The following is a 21,088-nucleotide window of genomic DNA, read 5'->3' as shown; positions in this document are numbered from 1 at the left end:
CAGAAAGTTCCGGTCCCCCCCGCACTGGCGGCCCCGCGGGACTGGGGCTGTGTCTTTAAGAGGAGACTCTCCCTTCCCCGGGACAGGGGTTGGACTGAGGCAATTTCCAGTGTTACTTTCACTGTCCCCGGGCGAAGGCCGCGAGCTGAGCCACGTTTATCGATCGGAACAAACCCTGTTTCTGTTCACAACCTTCCCTGGAGAAGCCCCGAGACAAAACTGCAGCTCCTCAATCGCTAAAATGAGCTGAGCCGCCTCCGTGACCGACGGGAACAGTCACCGAGCCTGGGACTGTCCCAGCCAGAGGAGCCAAGTCTGACCACACCCGACTGCTCAGAAGACCCAACCAGGTGGGTTAATTTTGCTCCAGAAGGACTGTTTCTAACGTCTAATGCACGCTCCTTATTGCTTGGACAGATTATTCAAAACACAAGGAGTAAATAATCCTGTGAGAATTTGTTTCTCTCTTTCTGGGAACTTGACAGTACATCTACATTGAAAGTGATGGACTGTCACATACATTGCGGATTGTTTTCACAGTAATGTAACACAAGACTTTTACAGCTTGTTGAATTCGTCATTTCTTTGTTTTGCTGAATTTTATTCAAGAGCAGTGGGCCCAAGACTGTTCTTGGGGGAGATTTGTAACTTCCTCTATTTTGAATACAGAAAATTTCCTGCACCAAACCCAGCGGCCATCAGTCTAGTTTTCTGCCTGTGCTCTCATTGCAGTTTTCTGCCTCTTGACTGCGGGGAGGGGGTGAATCCTTTTGTTCTTGTAAAAAATACAATTATGCTCAGAATCAATCAAAGCAGAAAACTGCCTCCTTTTCTCCTCCTGAACTCAGTGGGAAGTGAGCATGTGCCTCAAGTTGATCCTGTGTTCAGGAGTGTCACTGAGTAGGGACTTCAGGCCATACTAAAAAAGGGAAATTTATACATTGTGTAACAGATTATCTCCTCCTGTGTGAAAAGCCATTCAAGGGGCAATATCATGAAGAAATCTGTTGGAGTACAGCTATTTACAAATTATGTTTTTGTTTAAAAGAATTTGCTTATTTTTCAAATTTCAATCACGTATTATTGAACAAAAAATTCGATTTTAGTTTTTCTTTTTCCGTTTTCATTTTTGCTCCCTTTCCTCCTTTGAGACAGGATAAAGGATGGGTGAATAAAATGTTTTTATTCCATTTGATTAGGGTTTCTCATTTTGAATCAATTTGAAATATTTTTTTCATTTAGCATCATTTCACTGAGAAATTAGAAACATTACAATAATAGGAAATCATCAGTTTTTTAAAAAAAAATCCAAACGCCATTTTCGATTGAAAAAATCATTTTTGTTTAAACATTTTTGACCAGCTCCAGTGTTGTCAACTCTCATAACTTTGTGTGATTTTTATTTTAAGTCTCACAGTATTGGTAATTTTCTGAAAGCCCGAATGCTCTAGTTATAAATTGATGTGAGAATCTCAGATTTCATTTCAAGTAAACATGAATTTCTAGCTTTTATGGTTGCAGGGCAAAGTTTAAGATTAAGACCTGAGTGCACAGTCAGGGTTCAAAAACCAAATGGCAAAAAATAGGAACTCAAAATGTATTTTTTAAAATATTGATTTTAAGTCAATCACTTATATTTTTTTGACCCAATTGTGATTTTTATTTCAATTATGTGTGTGCATGATGGGGAGGGAGGAGAGGATTTTTTGGATTGATTTTCATAAAGAAACAAACATTTTAAAGCACAAAACAACCACAACAATGTACAACTTGCATATGTTCCCAAATACCACATTCTTCATGGATGCTCTAATAAAATTAAACAATTATACAGTTTTACAGCTTATCAAAGCTACAAGACCAGACAATCATAGGCATGGGAAGCAGGGGCGTTGGGGGGTACTACAGCATCCCCAGGTTTTACATGGGGCTCCACTCCCGGTCCCATGCCTGGGGCTCCCCTCCTGGCCCCGCATGTGGGGAATCCACTTCTGGCCCCATGTCTGCCACCAGCCTCAGCCCCTTGACCCCTGTCTGTGTCCCTGCACTCCTAGAGACACAGCCCTGGTCCCAGCCCCAGCTCTGAGGGGAGGGGGTGTAGGCCATGGAGAGAGGTAAGGGGGGCACGAGGTGAAAAGTGTGGGGCAGTTTCACTGGCTTTCAGCACCCACACTTTAAAAACTGTTCAAGTGCCACTGCAGACAACACAAGACCGGACAATACGACACAGACCGAACACGTTAGGGTGGGCCGGGGTTACACTGACTTTTGATTTTTGGATACTGTGGTTGGCAGTGCTGCTGCTCTGTTTTTGAAAGAGACAAACAATTTTCAGCTTTCTTCAATAATTCATCCAATCCAATGTATCCCACCTATTAATGTAAATCTTCAAAGTGCTGTAGTTCTTTGGCAATGGGATCTGAAGGAAATATCAGACACTCAGGGTGGATGAAAATTCATCTTTAAAAATGATTTTTTAAAAGAAAATTTAGATCAGAGGCTTTTCTTTAACTTGGATTTTTTAAAATTAGAAATTATCTTTCAAATTAAAATTATGACAGCTGATGCTAAGGCATATATGTAATGTATAACATTCAAGCAGTACGTGTTTGCTGGAGAAGTTTTAAAGAAAATAAGATCAACGAAGTGGTGCAACCAGAATTTGTTGAAGGGCTCACCCAGCTTTTGACAGCAATAGCTTCTTCTGCAAGTGCAGAGAAAATATTTTATTCATTTCAATGAACCCAACTGGCTCAGTTCAATGACTCGTCCATTCAAAGTTGAGAAACCAGTTGGGAGTTGAAAAAGCAGGAAAGTTAGTTTTCCGTTTCCAACCTATCATTAAAAACAAGGTGTGAGAGGATGAGGTCTACCAGCTCTAAAATCTTGAAGGACATGGTGACCAGAAACAATCCGTTCAATTCACTAACTACAGATAATAGTTCCTTTTTCTAACAAATCAGATTTGAATGCAAAACATGTTTTGGTAAAGTATTTTTCTCTTCCCTAGCCTGTTGTCCAGATCAAGTTACAGTGAAGAGGAAGGTTCTTTCATTCTGTCCTAGCTCCACAATGATCACCTCTCTGCCTCATTTGGTCATTTTCTTCATTACTTATCACATTCACAAGCTGGAATCAGGTAGGAATCCCACTGATCCTGCTGCTGGTTGTAGGATTTGTTTCATCGCAGTGATTTATAAATTATGCCTATTCCACTCCTTTGTACAAAACTGGGGGAAAAAAAAAAAAACCAAAACCAAAACAACCCCCAAACCCACCCGTAACACGAATTTCAGATTGGCTCAATATCAATAAATAAGTCTCCACTTCCTCCCCAGCACTTCTGGAGGAGTAATTCTCCACCCGCTGCATATGAGGCAACGCAGTTTCTCTATCTATCTAGATACTTATTATAGTATCTGTGTGTGAGGCTGTATGGAATATGGGTGACCATTTATAGTAGCATTGATACCAATATTACAAAATCGCAATAAATCTTATACAAGATATGCCACGAGAAGTAATTCTACTGCTCTACACTGCGTTGATTAGGCCTCAGCTGGAATATTGTGTCCAGTTCTGGGCGCCACATTTCAGAAAAGATACGGACAAATTGGAGAGAGTGCAGAGTAGAGCAACAAGGATGATTAGGGGTCTGGAAAACATAACCTATGAGGGAAGATTGAAAGAACTGGTTTTGTTTAGTCTGGGAAAGAGAAGACTGAGAGGGGACATGTTAACAGTTTTCAAATACCTAAAAGCTTGTTATAAGGAGGAGGGAGAAAAATTGTTCTCCTTAACCTCTGATGATAGGACAAGAAGCAATGGACTTAAATTGCAGCGAGAAAGGTTTAGGTTGGACATTAGGAAAAACTTCCTAACTGTCAGGGTGGTTAGGCACTGGAATCAATTGCACAGGGAGGTTGTGGAATCTCTGTCATTGCAGATTTTTAAGAGCAGGTTAGACAAACACCTGTCAGGGATGGTCTAGGTGGTGCTGGTCCTGCCATGAGTGCAGGGGGCTGGACTCGATGACCTCTCAAGGTCCCTTCCAGTTCTATGATTCTATGTAAGGTATCAGTGGAAAAGGCATGATTTGCTAAATATGATAAGCTTGTTTATAGGTATGTATCATCTTTGTATGGTGAGATATAAATATGTGTGGTATATTTGTGTGTCAATCTTGTGCTGTGCATTTGGGTGACACCCCCAGACAGTCCAGCATCAGCACTATCCGGCCCTCTTGATGGCCCATCAAAGGCAATCAGCTGTAGAATGAACCATTGAGAGAAGCCCGGGGCTATGAGTCAGCAGGACATGTAGACAAGTATCAGAGAGGTAGCCGTGTTAGTCTATATCCACAAAAACAACGAGGAGTCCAGTGGCACCTTAAAGACTAACAGATTTATTTGGGAAAAGCTTACGCCCAAAATAAATCTTAGTCTTTAAGGTGCCACCGGGCTCCTCGTTGTTTTTCAGGAGATGTAAGGACATGCCTATGGACAGGGGACTCCAAGTACCTTTTTATGCCCATGTGCTGTGAGTTAGTGTTTGGGACAAAGGATGTACACGCCACATGGCAAAGGATATAAAAAGGCAGCTGCATCTTCTCCATTTTGTCTGCAGTCCTGCTTCTCGCCTCTGGAGTAACTTCCCTACAAATTGAAGCTTTGAACAAAGGACTGATAGACCCATCCAAGCTCTGGATGTGTTCCAGAGGGACTTTGCAAGCTAGCAAATTCACCAGTGCTGCTAAGAACCTGATATATGGATTCTGAAGTCACTTTCTTTCATCTATCTATCTATCTATCTATCTATCTGATTGCTTTGACCATTTAGCAACTCTCTTCTCTTTCGTTCCTTTTCTTTTCTAATAAAACCTTTAGTTTTAGATACTAAAGGATTGGCTGGCAGCATGGTCTTTTGGGTAAGATTCAAATTAGTATTGATCTGGTAATGTGTCTGGTCCTTTGGGGAATTAAAAGAACATTTTGTAAAGTGAATAGAGTTTTAAGTAATGTCTCACTGTACTGAACCTATTCGCTGATTGGGAGCCAGAGATTGGAATGCAGTAAAGGGGGCTGTTTGATTTCTTTTCTGATATCCAGTGTGGAGGATCAGGAGCACAGTTTGTGACTGGTTGGTGAATCTAACTATAGTGTAAACCACCAGTTTTGGGAGAAGCTGCTCTCCTTTTTGCAGCCTTCCCTGAGCTTGGCATTTCCACTGTGGGCAGCCCTACGCACCTTGGGTCACGCTGAGCATCCTAGTTTACATGCTTGCATCCTCTGTGACACAATCCTTTCTCAAACACCAAGGCAACCTGGCCTAAAGCTGAAGTGATTTGGCTCAGTGAGGCCAAGGCACGTGAGTCCCAGAGTTGAAGACCCTTTACTGAAAATGTCCTGGCAGTGACCCCATCTCACTAAATACAGGTGGAGAGGGGCAAAGGAGGAAAACTCAAGAACCTCAGCTGATCTCAATGAAAATTGTGTCCTCATATGAGGTGAGAGGTGGTGGTCTCCAAAGAAGCTGGGTCCCAAAACATTAGGGTGAAATTCTAGGAGATCTCTGTTGACTTCAGTGGAGTCAGGATTTCATCTTTTCATCCTTCTCATATTAAAACCAATGCTGAGAAATCACATCAGAAATATAGTGATGGTCAGAACAGATCACAGAGCTCAGGTACACAGTGTATATACTCAGGTCACCCTGTCCATTCACGGGGCACTGAAATGGCTCTGTGGCATGTCAAATTAATATATGGGGAGTGATCAGTGACACCTATATGTGAGCTGGCCTGTCACTTATTAATGTAACTCTTCCCCCCCTCCCTTTTCAGTTGTTTCTTATTGTGCCAAATTTTCAATGTTCAGGCTGGAAATTTGCATACCAGGTGTCTGCCCCAGGATGAATTTTTGGAAAGTTTGAACCTATTGAATCGATCATGAATATATTTTATTTTCTCTCTGAGGTTGTTCTCTTTTTGCTTTGGTGTATTTCACAGCTCAGTTCAGAGTGATGGGTCCTGGTCACCCTGTCACTGCCGTTGTGGGTGAGAACATTGTATTACCCTGTCACCTGTCCCCCAGGATGAGCGCTGTGAACATGGAGGTGAGATGGTTCCGATCTGAGTTCTTTTCAGTTGTGCACCTGTATCATGGAGGAAAGGATCAATATGGAGAGCAGATGCCAGACTATCATGGAAGGACAGAGCTTTTGAAAGATGGCATCCTAGATGGGAATGTTTCCTTGCAGATTCTTAATATCAGACGCTCAGATGAAGGACAATACCACTGTTTTCTTCAAGATGGTCCTTCTTATGAAGAAGCCATATTGGAACTGAAGATAGCAGGTCAGCTGTTCTTGTCTGTATTATCTCAGCCTGGGCTGCAGTTTTTGTTCTTTTCTACTGCAACAACTGTGACGAGCAACTTGTGAATTATTTTAGAGTAACACAGTGTGACTAGATTTCAGCACACGACCACATTCAGACACTTTGGAAAATATGCTGAAAACTTTCCCAATGTTTTATTAAAGACATTTTCAGAATGGTCAAGAGATTTCCTTGCCCAAAAGATGTTCTTGACTGACTCCAAAAGGAGGGAGAGAAAGGAGGGAAAAGACTTCTGGACAAATATGGACCTGGTTTACGCTAGAAAAGTAGGTCAGCTTAACTATGTCACTGAGGGATTTGAAAAATACACCCCCCATGAGCGACATAACTAAGCTGACCTAAGTCCCCATGCAGGCAGGGCTGGGTCAACAGAAGAATTCTTCTGTCAACCTAGCTCCTGCCTCTCAGAGAGGGGTGTCACCTGGGACGCCAGGAGAAGTCCTGCCCTTGGGGTAAGTAGTGTCTACACTGAAGCACCACAGCGGTGAAGCTGCGCTGCTGGAGCCTCTCACGTGTGGACAGCCCCTGGTCTTCCAATTCCTCTGCTGTGGTTCTGAGGCCTGGCTACGGTGGGACTGCCAGGCGTACAAGCCTTCTGACATGGTCACTACTGCTGGTTATTTAGGGGTGCAGTCAAAATCAGTTACAGCTTTCTGATTGGCTGAGGCCACATAAAGGTGGGGGCGGGGACAAGTTAAGTATTTACTGCTAGCAGATGAGGCCAAGCGTTTGTCCCCTGCTGCTCTGACACAGGAACCATGGAGCCAGTTAGATTTATTTATTTATTTATTTAAAAAGAGAACAATCAAAATGTTTATCGAATATACTAAAATCTGGCTTTTTGAAAAATTCATATCCCACTAGGTATTTAAACGAAGTGGCCGGATTTCCAAAGGTGTTCAATGTTCCACTGGTCTTGGGTGGAGAGGACAATATCTCTCCTTATTCAGTGAAATTATTTTAAATATTTGTTCACGTGTTTTCCTGTGTCCATGCATATTGGGAATTCAGAAATTCCAGTGTTTATTTATCCCTTCTATATAAGCAAGTGATCTCGAGTGGGAGTAATGGATCCACAATCTATCACTCATCCTTTTTTAGCTGTTAAGTTACCCCATTGATTTATCACACATTTATGTAATTTTCCTCTAGGTTTGGGCTCCAATCCTCTCATCTCTGTGGCGAGTCACCAGGATGGAGGGATCCGGATGGTTTGTCAATCGGCTGGTTGGTATCCAGAGCCCAAGGTTCTTTGGAGAGATCTCAGTGGGAAAGAATTACCATCGCTCTCTGAAGCAAAATCCCTCGGGGATAGTGGCCTGTTTGAAACAGAAAATTCTATTATTATAAAAGAACGTTCAAACCAGAACCTGTCCTGTTTGATCAGGAACACCATTCTCAATCAAGAAAAGGAATCAACAGTTTATATAGCAGGTCAGTTACCAGCTAAACCCACATACTGAAATCACCTCCATCAGAAACAAAACCAAACCTAAGAAACAAAGAACTGAAGCATCAGTTGTGCATATTTTACAACCTACATAAAAACAAAGAAGTTCAGATACTGGCACCTTAACAGGGTCACAACTCAGGCAATCTGATTGCCTTAATTTTGCATATTCAGAGTTATCAGAGTTTTGGGTTTCATGTAAATTTAATCTTAACTCTGATACTCCTGAAACTCTTACTTAAAAAAAATAATTAAAAAAAAAGAATGATTTTGGGAAGAAATATTCACCAAACCTTGAAAGAGTTTGTTCCTAAAAACTTAACTTCCCCTCAGTGATTTTTTTTGAATGTAGCAATTTTTACACCATCGTTTGTTTGCTACCTTTTCAATTAGTGAAATGTCACCAAATGATGAGGGCTTGTTTCTGTTGACATTCAATAGGACTTGTGCTCATAACTCACTTTGCTTTTGTCTACACACAAAAGCCGCCCTGATTATCTCCTGAGTTCTTGATGAAACCCCTTGTCTAAACGCTCTTCTGTCAGTTTCAGAGTGTCCTGTGCATTTAGTATAAGTCAGTTCCTTACTGATTTATACTAAATGGATAAAGGACAGTCTTCAGCTGATTTACAGTTTAGTTAAATTGGGGGAGTCCTGTGACGTGGTCAGCTGTGGAATCAATGTAACAATGACTGCATGAGTGTTACACCAATTTCACTAAACCAGTGCACGAATCCTGTGTGGAGAAGGCCTTAGGCATGTTTGAAATGCCCACCCTGGCTAGATGATGTAAATGCTGTAAACACAAGACCAGCAAAGGAAGATGAATCAATTTCTATCACTTAATGTTTGGATTCATTGCAATTATGATACATCAAAATAATTGGGGAAATTATTAGTGACTCACCAAAATGGCTGCCAGGAAGTTTAGACTTGAAATTAGACGAAGGTTTCTAACCATCAGAGGAGTGAAGTTTTGGAATAGCCTTCCAAGGGAAGCAGCGGGGGCAAAAGATCTATCTGGCTTTAAGATTAAACTCGATAAGTTTATGGAGGAGATGGTATGATGGGATAACATGATTTTGGAAATTAAATATTCATGGTAAATAAGCCTAATGGCCTGTATTGGGATGTTAGATGAGGTGGGATCTGAGTTACCCAGGAAAGAATTTTCTGTAGTATCTGGCTGGTGAATCTTGCCCATATGCTCAGGGTTTAGCTGATAGCCATATTTGGGTTGGGAAGGAATTTACCTCCAGGACAGATTGGAAGAGGTCCTGGAGGTTTTTTGCCTTCCTCTGTAGCATGGGGCACGGGTCACTTGCTGGAGGATTCTCTGCTCCTTGAAGTCTTTAAACCATAATTTGAGGACTTCGATAGCTCAGACATAAGTGAAAGGTTTTTCGCAGGAGTGGGTGGGTGAGATTCTGTGGCCTGCGTTGTGCAGGAGGTCAGACTAGATGATCATAATGGTCCCTTCTGACCTCAGTATCTTTGAATCTATGAAAAACATTCTAATTACTCTTGCAATTTCTGAATGTTGCTGAACAGTGAGGTCCAAATTGTTTGCTGGCATAACTCCACTGAAGTCAATGCGGTTTTGTGAGCAGAGAATTTGCCCCTGAACTCAATACAGCTCTGAATACCATGAATCAAACCAGGCCTGTTCATTCACAGCTTAATCAGTGCTAAAGCTGTGTTAGTTGGAGTAATTTTTAAAATCAGGTTTTGGTCTTTTGTGCAGCATGGGGGCCGGGGGGTCATGTTTTCACTCTTACTTCACATACGTCCTGCTGGGGACTATTTATATATTTACATGCAATAGAAAAAAAATTAGTTTTGTCCCTGCTTCCAAACTAATGCAAATCCTGGGGGGTTATTTTTCAGATTCCTTTTTCCCGAGGGTGAATCCATGGATGGTGGCTCTGAGTGTGATCCTGCTGGTTTTGTTTGGTTTCATTGGCCTCACTGTTTATCTATTTAAAATAAAAGGTAAACGTCACAGGGGAAAATTTAGTGAAATTAACAAGAAATTTTCTTCTAATAAATGAAAAAAGGGAAGAATGAAATTTTACACTGGGCCAAGCAGGGGAAGCATGGACCTGCCCTGTGCTCCCCGCAGCAGCACAGGGAAGGAAATGTTACTAAGGTTCCCATTTGCTCTTGGAGGCAGTGATCTGCATCAGCCCTTTACAGACCCAGAATATTTCTCCCCCAGAACTGCCTCAGTTAAGCTGAGTGGAGCGCTTGGGGAAGGGGGGGGGATTGATCCCAAACCTTCTTCACTCCTCACTTTTTTCTGCTCACTTCCCACCCAGCTGTGCAGTTATTCCCTCTTCAGTCCCCATGGACTTTGGGAATTAGTTAATGTATTTTTCACTCTTCTGATAAGTAAATATTTTGGACAGAGTTGGGTCCCCATAAAGATTGTGTGCTGTTTTATTTTGGGAGCAGTTGTCTGTGATTTCATTTACTGTTAAAAAGAAATTGGAATGAGACAAAGCCTGGCAAATTTCATCCCAATAGATAATATTAAAAAAATATACACAGTAGAAAAGAGGGGTCTGAATAGACATGAGCTCTGAGCCTTAACCTGAGTTCTGACTATGGTGAGAAACAAGAAGTCAGAGATGGAGAAGGGAAACCTTTTTCTCCTGGTGTTGAGAACATGAAACCCCTCAAAGGCTCATGAATTGTATAATCTCTGTGCAACTTTCATGAAATGCAGAGAACTGTATAACCAAGGGAAGAATGCTCCTAATAAGAATTTATATTTATTTCTGTTTATTTTTAATGGAACAGGATATAGAAATCTGTAAGAGTTGTGCTCTTTCCTCCAACAAGTAAAACTTCTGTACAAATTTGACTCCTCATAAGGGTATTTCTTTATCTGTGAATTTTTGGGGTGGAGTTTTTTAACCAGAAAACAATGAAAGTTCAGATACTGCGTCACTAACATCAGTTAGATCTTAGCCATTGACTTCAATGAATGGAGGATTAAGCACTGAATGCACAAGTCATATCGTTAAAAAATAATGCTGATAATTTGAGGGCCAGAAATTCAAGTCTGCATCCGCAGAGCTCCCAGCACAGCCAATGGGAATGTGAGAGATAATACAAGAAAGCAGGATTGGACTCTAATGGCTAGATTTTTTTAAGGTACATAGTGAGCTAACTCTCACTGAAATCAGTCGGAGTTAGGCTCCTCAATGCCTTGAAAAATCAGACCCTAATTGCATAAGGAATTCAAACCTTTCAGAATTGTAAATCCTTGAAAATAGTCAGTTACTGTTGGACACTTAACTCTAGTGTGGCCACATGGTTAGTAAAACATGAATGAAATGTCTGGTATTTAGGGGCCAGGCGTTCATATCATGAAAACACACCTTGAAATCTCCATTAACTGGAAATCTTCTTAAATAACTTGTATTTCCATCTGTTTGCTTCATTTAATTTCTTTAGGGAAACATCTTGGAGAAATCAGTAAATTCAATTTTACTCTACATAGAACCTTTTCCATTAAGTTGTTTGCTGTTTATTATTTATGATGATAATTATTAAACAGAGATCAATTTGAGTATCACATGAAATATCAGGGATAATGTATTGATAATTATTCAGTATGTGGGTAAGAGAAAACCAGAAAGAAAATGTTCTTTGAAATGTATCTTCTCTGAGGGTGAAATCCACATGGTGCTAGAGGCACCATGACATGGGGGACCAGGAGGACTCTGTGCCCTCAAATGTCCTCTTGCCTCATCTGACAAGTAAATAATTTGGTCCAATGTGGATCTTGTCTGTAATTATATTGGAGGAGGAGTTGTTCATTTTTTCGTTTAATGTTAAAAGGAAATTGGGATGAGATTAAGCCTGATCAGTTTCACCCCAACTGGTTTTATGGAAAGTGAGATACGATGTTCAACTTTCACAAAACTCAGACAACTGTATATCCATGAGAAAAAGGCTCCTAACAATAATTTATATTTATTTCTGTTTTTTAGGGAACCGTGATACAAAAATCGGTAAGTGTTGTGCCCTTTCCTCCAACAAGAAAACTTCGTTCAAATTTGTCTCCTCGTGTTTTATTTTTTAAATGAGAAAAACTTGAATGCCCTGATGCTGCACCACTAACATCAATTAGAGCTGTGCCTTTGATTTCAACGAGTGTAGGATCCAACACTAAATGCACAAGTCACATCACTAAAAGAATAATGTTGATAATTTTAGGGCCCAATATTACATTCCGTGCACTCCTAAAGCTCCCAGCGAAGTGAATGGGAACATGGAATATGCAAGGAATCGGCATTGGGCTCTAAGGGTAGCTTTTTAAAGGTATTTGGACACCTAATGCCAACTGAAATTAGTGGGAGTTAGGAACCTAAATACCTTTAAAAATCTGGCCCTAATTCCCTAGGGAATTCAAAACTTTCAGAACTGTAAGTCCATGCAGATAATCAGTTATTTTTTGATACTTTACTCTAGTGTAGACACAAAATGAGCCCAAATGTCTACACCCCAATTTTACAGGCCCCCAGCCCATGTCTTGTGAGCCTAGTTAGCTGCCATGGGTCAATTGGGGGTATTCAGCTGCTGTGTAGCCACACCCTATGGGGCTTCGCAGGTGCTCCGTGCCCTGCCTGTGGGTTGGAAAGGGACTCTTCTCCCCAGACCTCAGGAGTTTCCCTGCCCATTGCCTGGATCAATGGGTTTGTGAGGGACAGGCTGCATGATGGGAGGCTGGGGTTGATTCCATCTGAGAAGAGATGCACGTAATTAGTGTGTATTTGTTTCTGATTCTTTGTTACCTAGATGATCTTCAAAGAGAACTTGGTAAGTGTTTCTATTTCTCGAATGCAGCCTTTTCTGTGGTGTTGAAACTATCTCTGGATCTATCAATCTCTCACCCTTCTGCCAGGTGGAGTCGGCAGCACCAAGGACTGGGTGCAGTGTGAAGGGTTCCTCTTAGCAATACAAACCAGAAAAACTTTGAGACCCCACCCAATAATCTGGGCAAATTTAACTCCTGAGCCTTTTTAAGGCTCTATAATGACCCCTTTAAGGCTTATAGCGGCACAGCCGTACCCCTGCAGCTGCCCTGCAATGGGCTCTCCCGTGTAGCCGCTCTATGCCGACCTCCCACCAGCATAATTTAACCCCCCCCAACGAGCGGCAGTAGCTATGTCGGTGGGAGAGTGTCTCCCGCCAACATAGCACTGTCCACACCGGTGCTTTTGTCGGTGAAACTTTTGTCAGTCAGGGGCCTGGGGGTTGGGGGGACATTGAGCAACATGTCCGCTGCTGCCTCCACCTCTGCAACTGGCTTGCTGCTGCTGCTATCGCTGTCACCACTGGCCATAGGTGCCAACAGCCCTGGAGCACCCACAGGGAAAAATTAGCGGGTGCTCTGCACCCACCCACAGCCAAGCTCCCCACTCCCCCTAGTGCCCACTGGTGGCCTTGCTGACCAACTCTTCCCCTTCCCTCCCAGTGCCTCCCACCTGCCGCAAAACAGCTGTTTCACGGCACTCAGGATGCTTTGGGAAGGAAGGGGAGGAGCGGGGATGTGGCACACTTGGGGGCAGAGGAGGGGAAGAGGCAGGGTGGGGCTGTGGACTTCGGGAAGGGGGTGGAATGAGGTGGGGTGGGGGTGGAGCAGGGACCTCTGTAGCCTCTTACCTGGACGGCTCACAAATAGCCTCCACTGGGGCTGGGTTCTTTGGTTGATTTGCAGATTAAAACCAAGGCCTTAAACTGGCATCAGAAGGGGACTGGGAGCCAGTAAAGGGACTGGAACATGGGCCTGATGGGTTCACTGTGGCCTAAGCCCTGGAGAAGGCCGGCAGCTGCATCTGGTAGCAGCTGGAGCCTTCACACTCAGCTGTGGATTCAGTGATCGACAGTAACCCAGCCTGGCGGTGGCAGAGGCAGGGATCACTGGCCAGATTCTTGTCCCCAAGAAGATGCAAAGTTTCCTAGGGCGGATCGGTGTGTAGCGATCGATCTATTGGGGGTCGATTTATCTCATGTAGTGTAGACGCGATAAATCAATCCCCAAGCGCTCTCCCATCAACTCCGGTTCTCCACCGCCGTGAGAGGCGCAAGCGGAGTCGACGGGGGAGCGGCAGCGATTGACTCGCCACCGTGAGGACGCCGAAGTAAGTCGACCTGAATACATTGACTTCAGCTACGCTATTCCCGTAGCTGAAGTTGTGTATCTTAGGTCAATCTCCCCACCCCTAGCCCCCCCCCGGCTCCCCAGTGTAGACCTGGGCCTAGTGAGCTGGGTTGTTTAGACACTGATGCTACCTGGTCACCTAGTCTTTGCACCTCAACTTTGGTGAATGGGGGCTGTACAGATTCAATGAAATGAAGGGCAGAGTCTCATCTCGTTCTTCAAAATGTGTCCCTGCTTCTCAATCACTTTGCTCTTGCCTGGGTTCAGCTTAAGCCAGCTGCTCTTCATCCCAGAGCCCTGGTGTTGCTGCATTCGCTCAGCTGGGTTCTCATCCCTCTCTCTGTGTTTGGTTTCAGACTGGAGAAGAAACATCGTCTGCCCAGGTAACTACAGCTCCTATTGCATCGATATCCAAAACTTCCCTGCCCTGAGACTTCCAGTCCCTCTTTCTCATACAGTTAACATTTTTCACTAGCTCTTTGGGGCAGGGATGGCTCTGTACTAAGGTGAAAAGACTCAAAGGTTTGTCTGGCCAACGTTGTGATTTTGGGCGCCTAAGGGGTTTTTGTGCCCACTGGAAGCTCAGAGGATTCTCAGCGAGATGCTGTTAGAGTCCCTGATGGGGCTGGAGGCTCAGGGAGGGAGGGGTGGAAAAAGGGCTTAGCCGGGGCCAGGTTAATGTCTAGGCTGCTCATTTCAATTTTCAGAAGCCCTAACAGGGTTGCATGTGCCCAGACAGCTGCTGCTGCTGCTCTAGCCGTGGCACAGGTACATGGCAGCCAACAGGGCTTAGCACATTCACTGCACACAGACCCCCATAGGTCACACACAGAGATACCGAGACCCCATCACACACACGGCAGGATCCAAGCTGCATGAGAAGCCAGTAAGGGCACAGAGGGAGCCAGTGCGTGCTCTGGAATTCCTTGGGGAAGATGGGGCAGGAGAGGAGTGGTATGGGGAGGGGTAAGGTTAGGGAGTGAGAGAGGAATAGAGGGATGCACAGGGGATTTCGGGAGTGGTCCCTGTGGGGAATGATTCTTCTTCCAGAGGGCCACAGCTGAGGTTGGCTAGTCAAGTCCAGTGAAGACTGTGAGGCGGTTCAGAGGGACTTTTTCCCCCGCAAGCTGTATGAAAGGGAAACCTGGTGGGATATGAAGTGCACTGGTGATAAATTAACATATCATGGAGGGAAAAAATTGAGCGACTCATTCACATTACAGGGTTTGAAAATAAGTGCATCAGCAGCTCAGGGCTTGGCTACACTGGCAGCTGTAGAGCATTTTGGGTTAAATCAGCCTTCGGAGAGCACAGTAGGGGAAGCGCCGCAGTCTGTCCACACTGAGAGCTGACAGCGCAGGGGCATGGCCACATTGGCAGCGGCATTGGGAGCGGTGCATTATGAGCAGCTATCCCAGCATTCAAGTGGCTGCAACGTGCTTTTCAAATGGGCGTGGGGTGGAGTGGAGTGTGTTGTGTGTATGTGGGGGGAGAGAGAGTGGGTTTTTGGGATGCTGAGAGTGTGTCAGCACACTGTCTGTAAGTTCAGACCCCCGCCTCTCTCTCCGTCACTCAAAGCAAACAGTAGCTGTTTGTTTTTTTCTCCGAGCTGATAAGCAGCCGGCTCCGAAATGGAGCTTTGAAAGGGCCACTTCCGCATTCCTGCCGGAGTTCTCAACAAAGACAAGAGCGGTCACTTCAGTTAATGGGATGATGGGACGTTTCCGGAGGGCAATCAGAGCGCTGTAACGTTACTCCTCGTCCACACTGACGCTGCAGAGTCTCACCCAATACGCAGCAAACCTTATCCCTGCCGGGGAGGTGGAGAACCAGCCGCGCTCTAGCCAGGGAGTCAGAACGCTCTACGTGCCTTGCCAGTGTGGACGGGGAGTGAGGGAGAGCGCTCTGGGTGGCTCTATTGCGCTATAACGTGCAAGTGTAGCCAAGGCCTCAGTAATGCAACCTGGAATTCACTGTGGCCAGCTTGACAAAACCCTCTGCTCACTGCGCAGCTCTGGGGAAAAGGTCAAACAAAATCTGAGAATCCATAAAAGGGGGATGGTGAACAACATGGAGATATTATACAGCCGTTATAGAAATCAGTGTTTTGCCCTCATCGGGAGTACTGTGTTGGGTACTTCTCACCCCACCTCAGAAAGGGTACTGAAGAAGAAAAGGGGGCTCAGAGAAAGGCAATGAGAATCAGCACAAGGAGAGATTGAAAAAACGGGGGATTTTTACCTTTAAAAGAGAGGAGCAAGAAGGGACATGATACAAGTACAGAATATTGCACAACCCCCCTGAACAGAAGATGATTTAGGTTGAAATGTCAAACACTTGGTAGTTAGGAAATGCTAGTTTTATCCTGGCCTGTACGCCCTTAATTCTCACCCCTTGTGCATCCATCCTGGGCAGTGAAAGAATGAGGCAGGGGTCCTGTGGCAAAAACAGTGTGCGATCATGGAATTGGAGATTGTATCATAAAACACACACACGGGACACCAGCTAATGGGCCAACCCCAGGGACAAAATATGTTGCCAGAGAACAGCAGGGTAGCGGGAGTGGAGAAAGGAGCTTTACAGGTAATAACAGCAGAGGTGAAAGGAAGCCAATAGGCCCTGGTACGGCCCTACTGGCAAGCCGCAGCGGTGAGTTATATGGGCTCGTGGCTCCAGCAATATTGAGGGCCCGGCTCCACCAATGTTCGGGGCCAGGTCTCCCCCTGGCCCCACCTCCCACCCCGCCCCCGTGCCCCCTCCGAGTGTCCCCTGTTCCCCCCTTGTTGCCCCCCTTGCACCTCCCTGGGCCCCAGAGCAGAGTGTCCCTGTCTCTCCCCTGCAGCTCCTTGCTACCTCCCTGCATCATCTGCTGCCGCGGGGTCCTAGTGCCCCCATTTCACTAGTGGCAGGGCAGGCTGCCCTTCCCCTGCCCTTCCCGCTCAGACCCTTTCATTTCCCGGCTGGACCCTCCACCAGCACAGGCCATCCCTGCCCACAGTCACCGCTCCTGCCCCATGCTGGGCAAGGGCTGAGTGAGTGAGGGGTGTGTGTGTCTGTTAATATGTGTCTGCTGAGTTAGTCTGGTCTTTGCCAGAGTCAGACGGGAAGATGAACCTCGTGCTCCTTCTCCCCCAGCATTCCCTTGCTCTCACGTAGGCTGAGGGTGCAGGGATGGGAGGCATCTATTCTCTCCCCATAGCAATGCTCTCTCTCATCTGGGAATGTGGGGTTTAAGATGGGAAACTGCAGGGAGAGGTGAGGCGTGTCAGTGAGCACTGAGGAGAGGGAGCTCAGTTTCTCACCACTCTGTGGGGCCCCCCATGAAACCTGGGTCTCTAGTCCCCTCCCTGGAGAGATGTGGAGCAGGACAGGAAAGAGCCTGAGTCCCAGACCTGGCTCAAGTGACCCTTTGGCTGCATGGCTGGCCCACCTCTGCCCGGGGCGTGACTCTCCCCTGCACTGTGCTGACATCTCTGAGCTGCTCCCCCTTCAGAGCTGACGGGTAAATCCTGGAGGAAGGAGTTTCCCTGCGTCACTCCCCAGCTGGGGCAGATTCTGTCACTGAGGCCATCAAACCCTCCCCCAGGGCCGAGCTCTGCCCCTCACGCTCTGATTCTCTCTCCCCAGCAAACGTGACTCTGGATCCAGACACGGCTCATCCCCAACTCGTCCTGTCTGAGGGTGGGAAAAGTGTGAGCCAGGGAGACAGATGGCAGGATCTGCCCGACAACCCTGAGAGATTTGACTCTTGGCTCTGTGTGCTGGGCTGTGAGGGATTCACCGCGGGGAGACATTGCTGGGAGGTGGAGGTGGAGGGTGGGGGATACTGGGCTGTGGGGGTGGCCAGAGAGTCTGTGGGGAGGAAGGGAGAGATCAGCTGTAGCCCTGAGGGGGGGATCTGGGCTGTGGAGCGGTGCGGGGATCAGTTCCGGGCTCTCACCTCCCCTGTGACCCCCCTGACCCTGAGCCGGGCCCCCAGCAGGATCTGGGTTTGTCTGGACTGTGACCGGGGGCAGGTGACATTTATCGATGCTGGTGACGAGGCCCCGATCTTCACTTTCCCGCCGGGCTCCGTCCCTGGGGAGAGAATCCGCCCCTGGCTCTGGGCGTGGTGGGGATCCCGGCTCCGCCTGCGCCCCTGAGACCCACAGCAAAGGGGGGAACCGGAAATCAGCCTCTCTAGCCTCACGGCTCCTAGTCTCTATGACCTTGGAGGACTCCCATCGACCCAGCCCCGGCCCCTCATCTCTATGACCAGTGGAAGCTCCTCCCCCTCCCTCCCTGCAGCAACAGGAGACAGAGGGGGAGGGGAAGGAACCCCTGGGGCTGCAGGAGGGGCAGAGGGGCCCTGAGGGGCACAGGCGGGGGCTGGGCAGGGGGCAGAACTAACAGCCGGGCTGGGGACAGGCAGAGGTGGAGGAGGCAGGGACCCAGCATGAATCAATCAGGGTTTTGGGAGAAGCTGGAAGCTCTGTAGCAGCTGGGAGTATTTTGTGCAGATCTGTGGGATTAGATCTCGCTGGGGCAGCAAGAGGGGAAGGCAGAAAATCAGGGGAAAGAAGGGAGCAGCCAAGGGGGTTGATCTGTGGGAGGGAGGGGAGGAGAGTGGGAAAGACACAGGAAAATAAACAGGGATCACAAGTGAGGGCTAGAAAAATGCTGAGTAGAGAAGGAGAGTATGAAAGAAAAGGGAGAAGGAAAGGGAACCTGAGAGGGACAGAGGGATTTATGACATGTTACTGAAAGTGAGACTGTAACTCATTAATTCCCTATATTAATTCCTGGGCATTGGTGCTATTTTAGTGCTATTAAGCAAACTGCTCTGAGTAGCTGTGGATCTCCTTACAATATGCTGTGGTCATTAAACTCTGTCTTAGCTCCTTTTACTTTCCTGCTTTCCACCTACTTACTGTAAAATAAAAACACTACAAACAATTCTTCTTGTTTCCTTCACCTTAATGTCCCAGCTGTAATTGTTGTGGGCAGCTCAAGAACGTGAGGTCCAACCTCAGGGCAGTTACAAAGCAGGGCACAAACCCCACACTGGTTGTCTGTTCTGTATTTAGATTTCACTCACCAGGTATCAACTGTGAACCCCTCAAGCACTAAAACAGCTTTAACATGGGCAGTGGGTGAAGCTTCCCCTGGGGGAGGTTAGTTCCCTGTCCCACCTCTTGCATCCACATTCCATCCCCCCCACTGGCCCTGTCCCCACTTTGCCCCAGGCCCTGCCCAGCCACCACCGTTGGCTGCATCACTCTCCTGCCCATGTGAGGGCAGCGTTGATAAGGGATGCGGCAAGAGGGGAGGGCTCTTGATGGGGAGGAGGGGTGAGGAGGGATCCAGCGAGCAGGTGGGGGTCTTGCGGGTAGGCGATGGGTGAGAGGAGGGACATAATGAGTGAGGTATGGGGGGTCTCATGGGCAAGGGGATGGAGGAGAGGAGGGGCACAGTGAGTGATGGGTAGAGGCATCTCGCGGGTAGGGGGGTGGATGAAAGGAGGGACAGGGTGCGCTGGGCAGTCTTTCGGGGAGGGTGGAGGAAAGGAGGGACACAGTGACCCGCGGGCTGGGAGATCTTGCAGGGGCTGGGGGATGAGGAGGGATGAGGCAAATGGTAGTGGGGGGTGGATTTTGTTGGGGGGTGGAGGAAAGGAGGGACCTGGAGACCAGTGGGGGAAGGATCTCACAGGGGACGTGGTGAGCAGCAGGCAGGCGTTTCACAGGGGCGGGGGGTGAGGAAGGATGTGGCGAGTGGCAGGTGGGGGGGCTGTCTCTCAGAGGTGAGGAGGGATGTGGCAGGCAGGGCCCTCTGAATGAGACACCCATGTGGAAAGTTGCGGGTAGTTAATTCAGATAGGAAAGCAAGACGTGATATGGATAGTATCAGAAACCCCCACTGGTAGCTAAACCTGATGGCTAAATCTGACAGGGGGCTGTTTTTCACACAACCCCTGGCGAAGAGCTATGAAAATGTTGGGGGCTGGGGAACCAAGGTTGGAGGGGCACCTGCCCACAGCAAACGATGCCCCTGTTTGGAAGGGAAGAAAAGTAAACTAGTGAGAATGAAGGACAGCGAAGGCTTTGAAATAGGGTTGCCACCACTGAGGTACAAAAAATCAGGACGTCCTCAGGCCATAAGCCTGGCAGTATCTACTGATCACCTTACACATGTCCCAGGGCAGCTACCTCCAAAAAGCATATGCTTCAGTGTTCACAGAATGGGAGGATTAGTTACAGACATTAGGTTTATTATTTTTAATTAAAAGGTATAAAAAGTTCATAACATTGGAAGTCCAAAATGGTATTAATTGTCATAGGAACATAAAGGCATTTCAGATATATGGAACCTTTCGGAGCAGTAACAGGCAATCAATGGTTGCAATTTCAGCTTGCAAACTACGGCCTGTATCCAAAAACATAATGTAACCATGTCCTTAGCTGTATTCAGTGCAATTCTCATTGATACTAGTGTCATGTGTGTCTAGATAGCCAAATACATATCACCAGTTTTACCGACTCTTGCCATTTTACCATGAGGGTGGCAGTATTTGGTGTTTTTATTCTGAAAGCACAAACTTCTGGAATCAAATGATTGCTTGAGAATCACAGTTTTCACTAAGTATACCAATAAAAAAAATTTTAACTTGTGGTTTTGGAAAAAATGTGAAAATATGAATCTAATGCACCCCTAAAGGCTCAGAAACAAAAAATGAAAAGAACCCCAAACATATTTGGTTTTAAATCATAATTCTTTGATGCATGATGTACCATATGATTTCTTGGGGTTATCACTACTGTATATCTATGTTTAGTTAAAATTACAGTAGAAATTTGCCTCTGAGAGAGATGTCATACAAGAGAGTGTTATTAGGTTGACCCGAGTGGATGGCTGATGTTCAAGGCCCTGCGCACTGTTCTAGTTGAGAGCAGAATTTGATGATGAGTCTGGTATCTTTCATACAATCTAGTGTATTTACAAAGTATGCAGGAAGTTCTGTTTCCATTATCTAAGGAGGCACCAAACCATCCCACCCATCCAAAAAAACTCAGAAATCTTCCTTTGC

The 21,088-nt window shown here is 46.1% G+C and overlaps 1 protein-coding gene and 1 pseudogene across 1 annotated transcript; both read left to right on the top strand.

Annotated features, from left to right (window-relative positions):
- Positions 1-140: 140 nt before the first annotated feature.
- On the top strand, positions 141-10,165 carry LOC144274674 (butyrophilin subfamily 1 member A1-like). The gene is made up of 5 exons (XM_077833683.1): positions 141-350; positions 3,011-3,139; positions 6,008-6,355; positions 7,550-7,831; positions 9,735-10,165. The coding sequence occupies exons 2-5, from the start codon at positions 3,073-3,075 to the stop codon at positions 9,896-9,898; spliced, it is 861 nt and encodes a 286-aa protein (XP_077689809.1). The 5' UTR covers positions 141-350; positions 3,011-3,072; the 3' UTR covers positions 9,899-10,165.
- Positions 10,166-13,135: 2,970 nt separating this feature from the next.
- Positions 13,136-18,362, top strand: LOC144274142 (butyrophilin subfamily 2 member A2 pseudogene; annotated as a pseudogene).
- The last annotated feature ends 2,726 nt before the right edge of the window (positions 18,363-21,088 follow it).

The sequence above is a fragment of the Eretmochelys imbricata genome, chromosome 14 (assembly GCF_965152235.1).
Source record: "Eretmochelys imbricata isolate rEreImb1 chromosome 14, rEreImb1.hap1, whole genome shotgun sequence".
Taxonomy (NCBI): Eukaryota; Metazoa; Chordata; order Testudines; family Cheloniidae; genus Eretmochelys; species Eretmochelys imbricata.
This window is presented reverse-complemented; position numbering and strand designations above follow the sequence as displayed.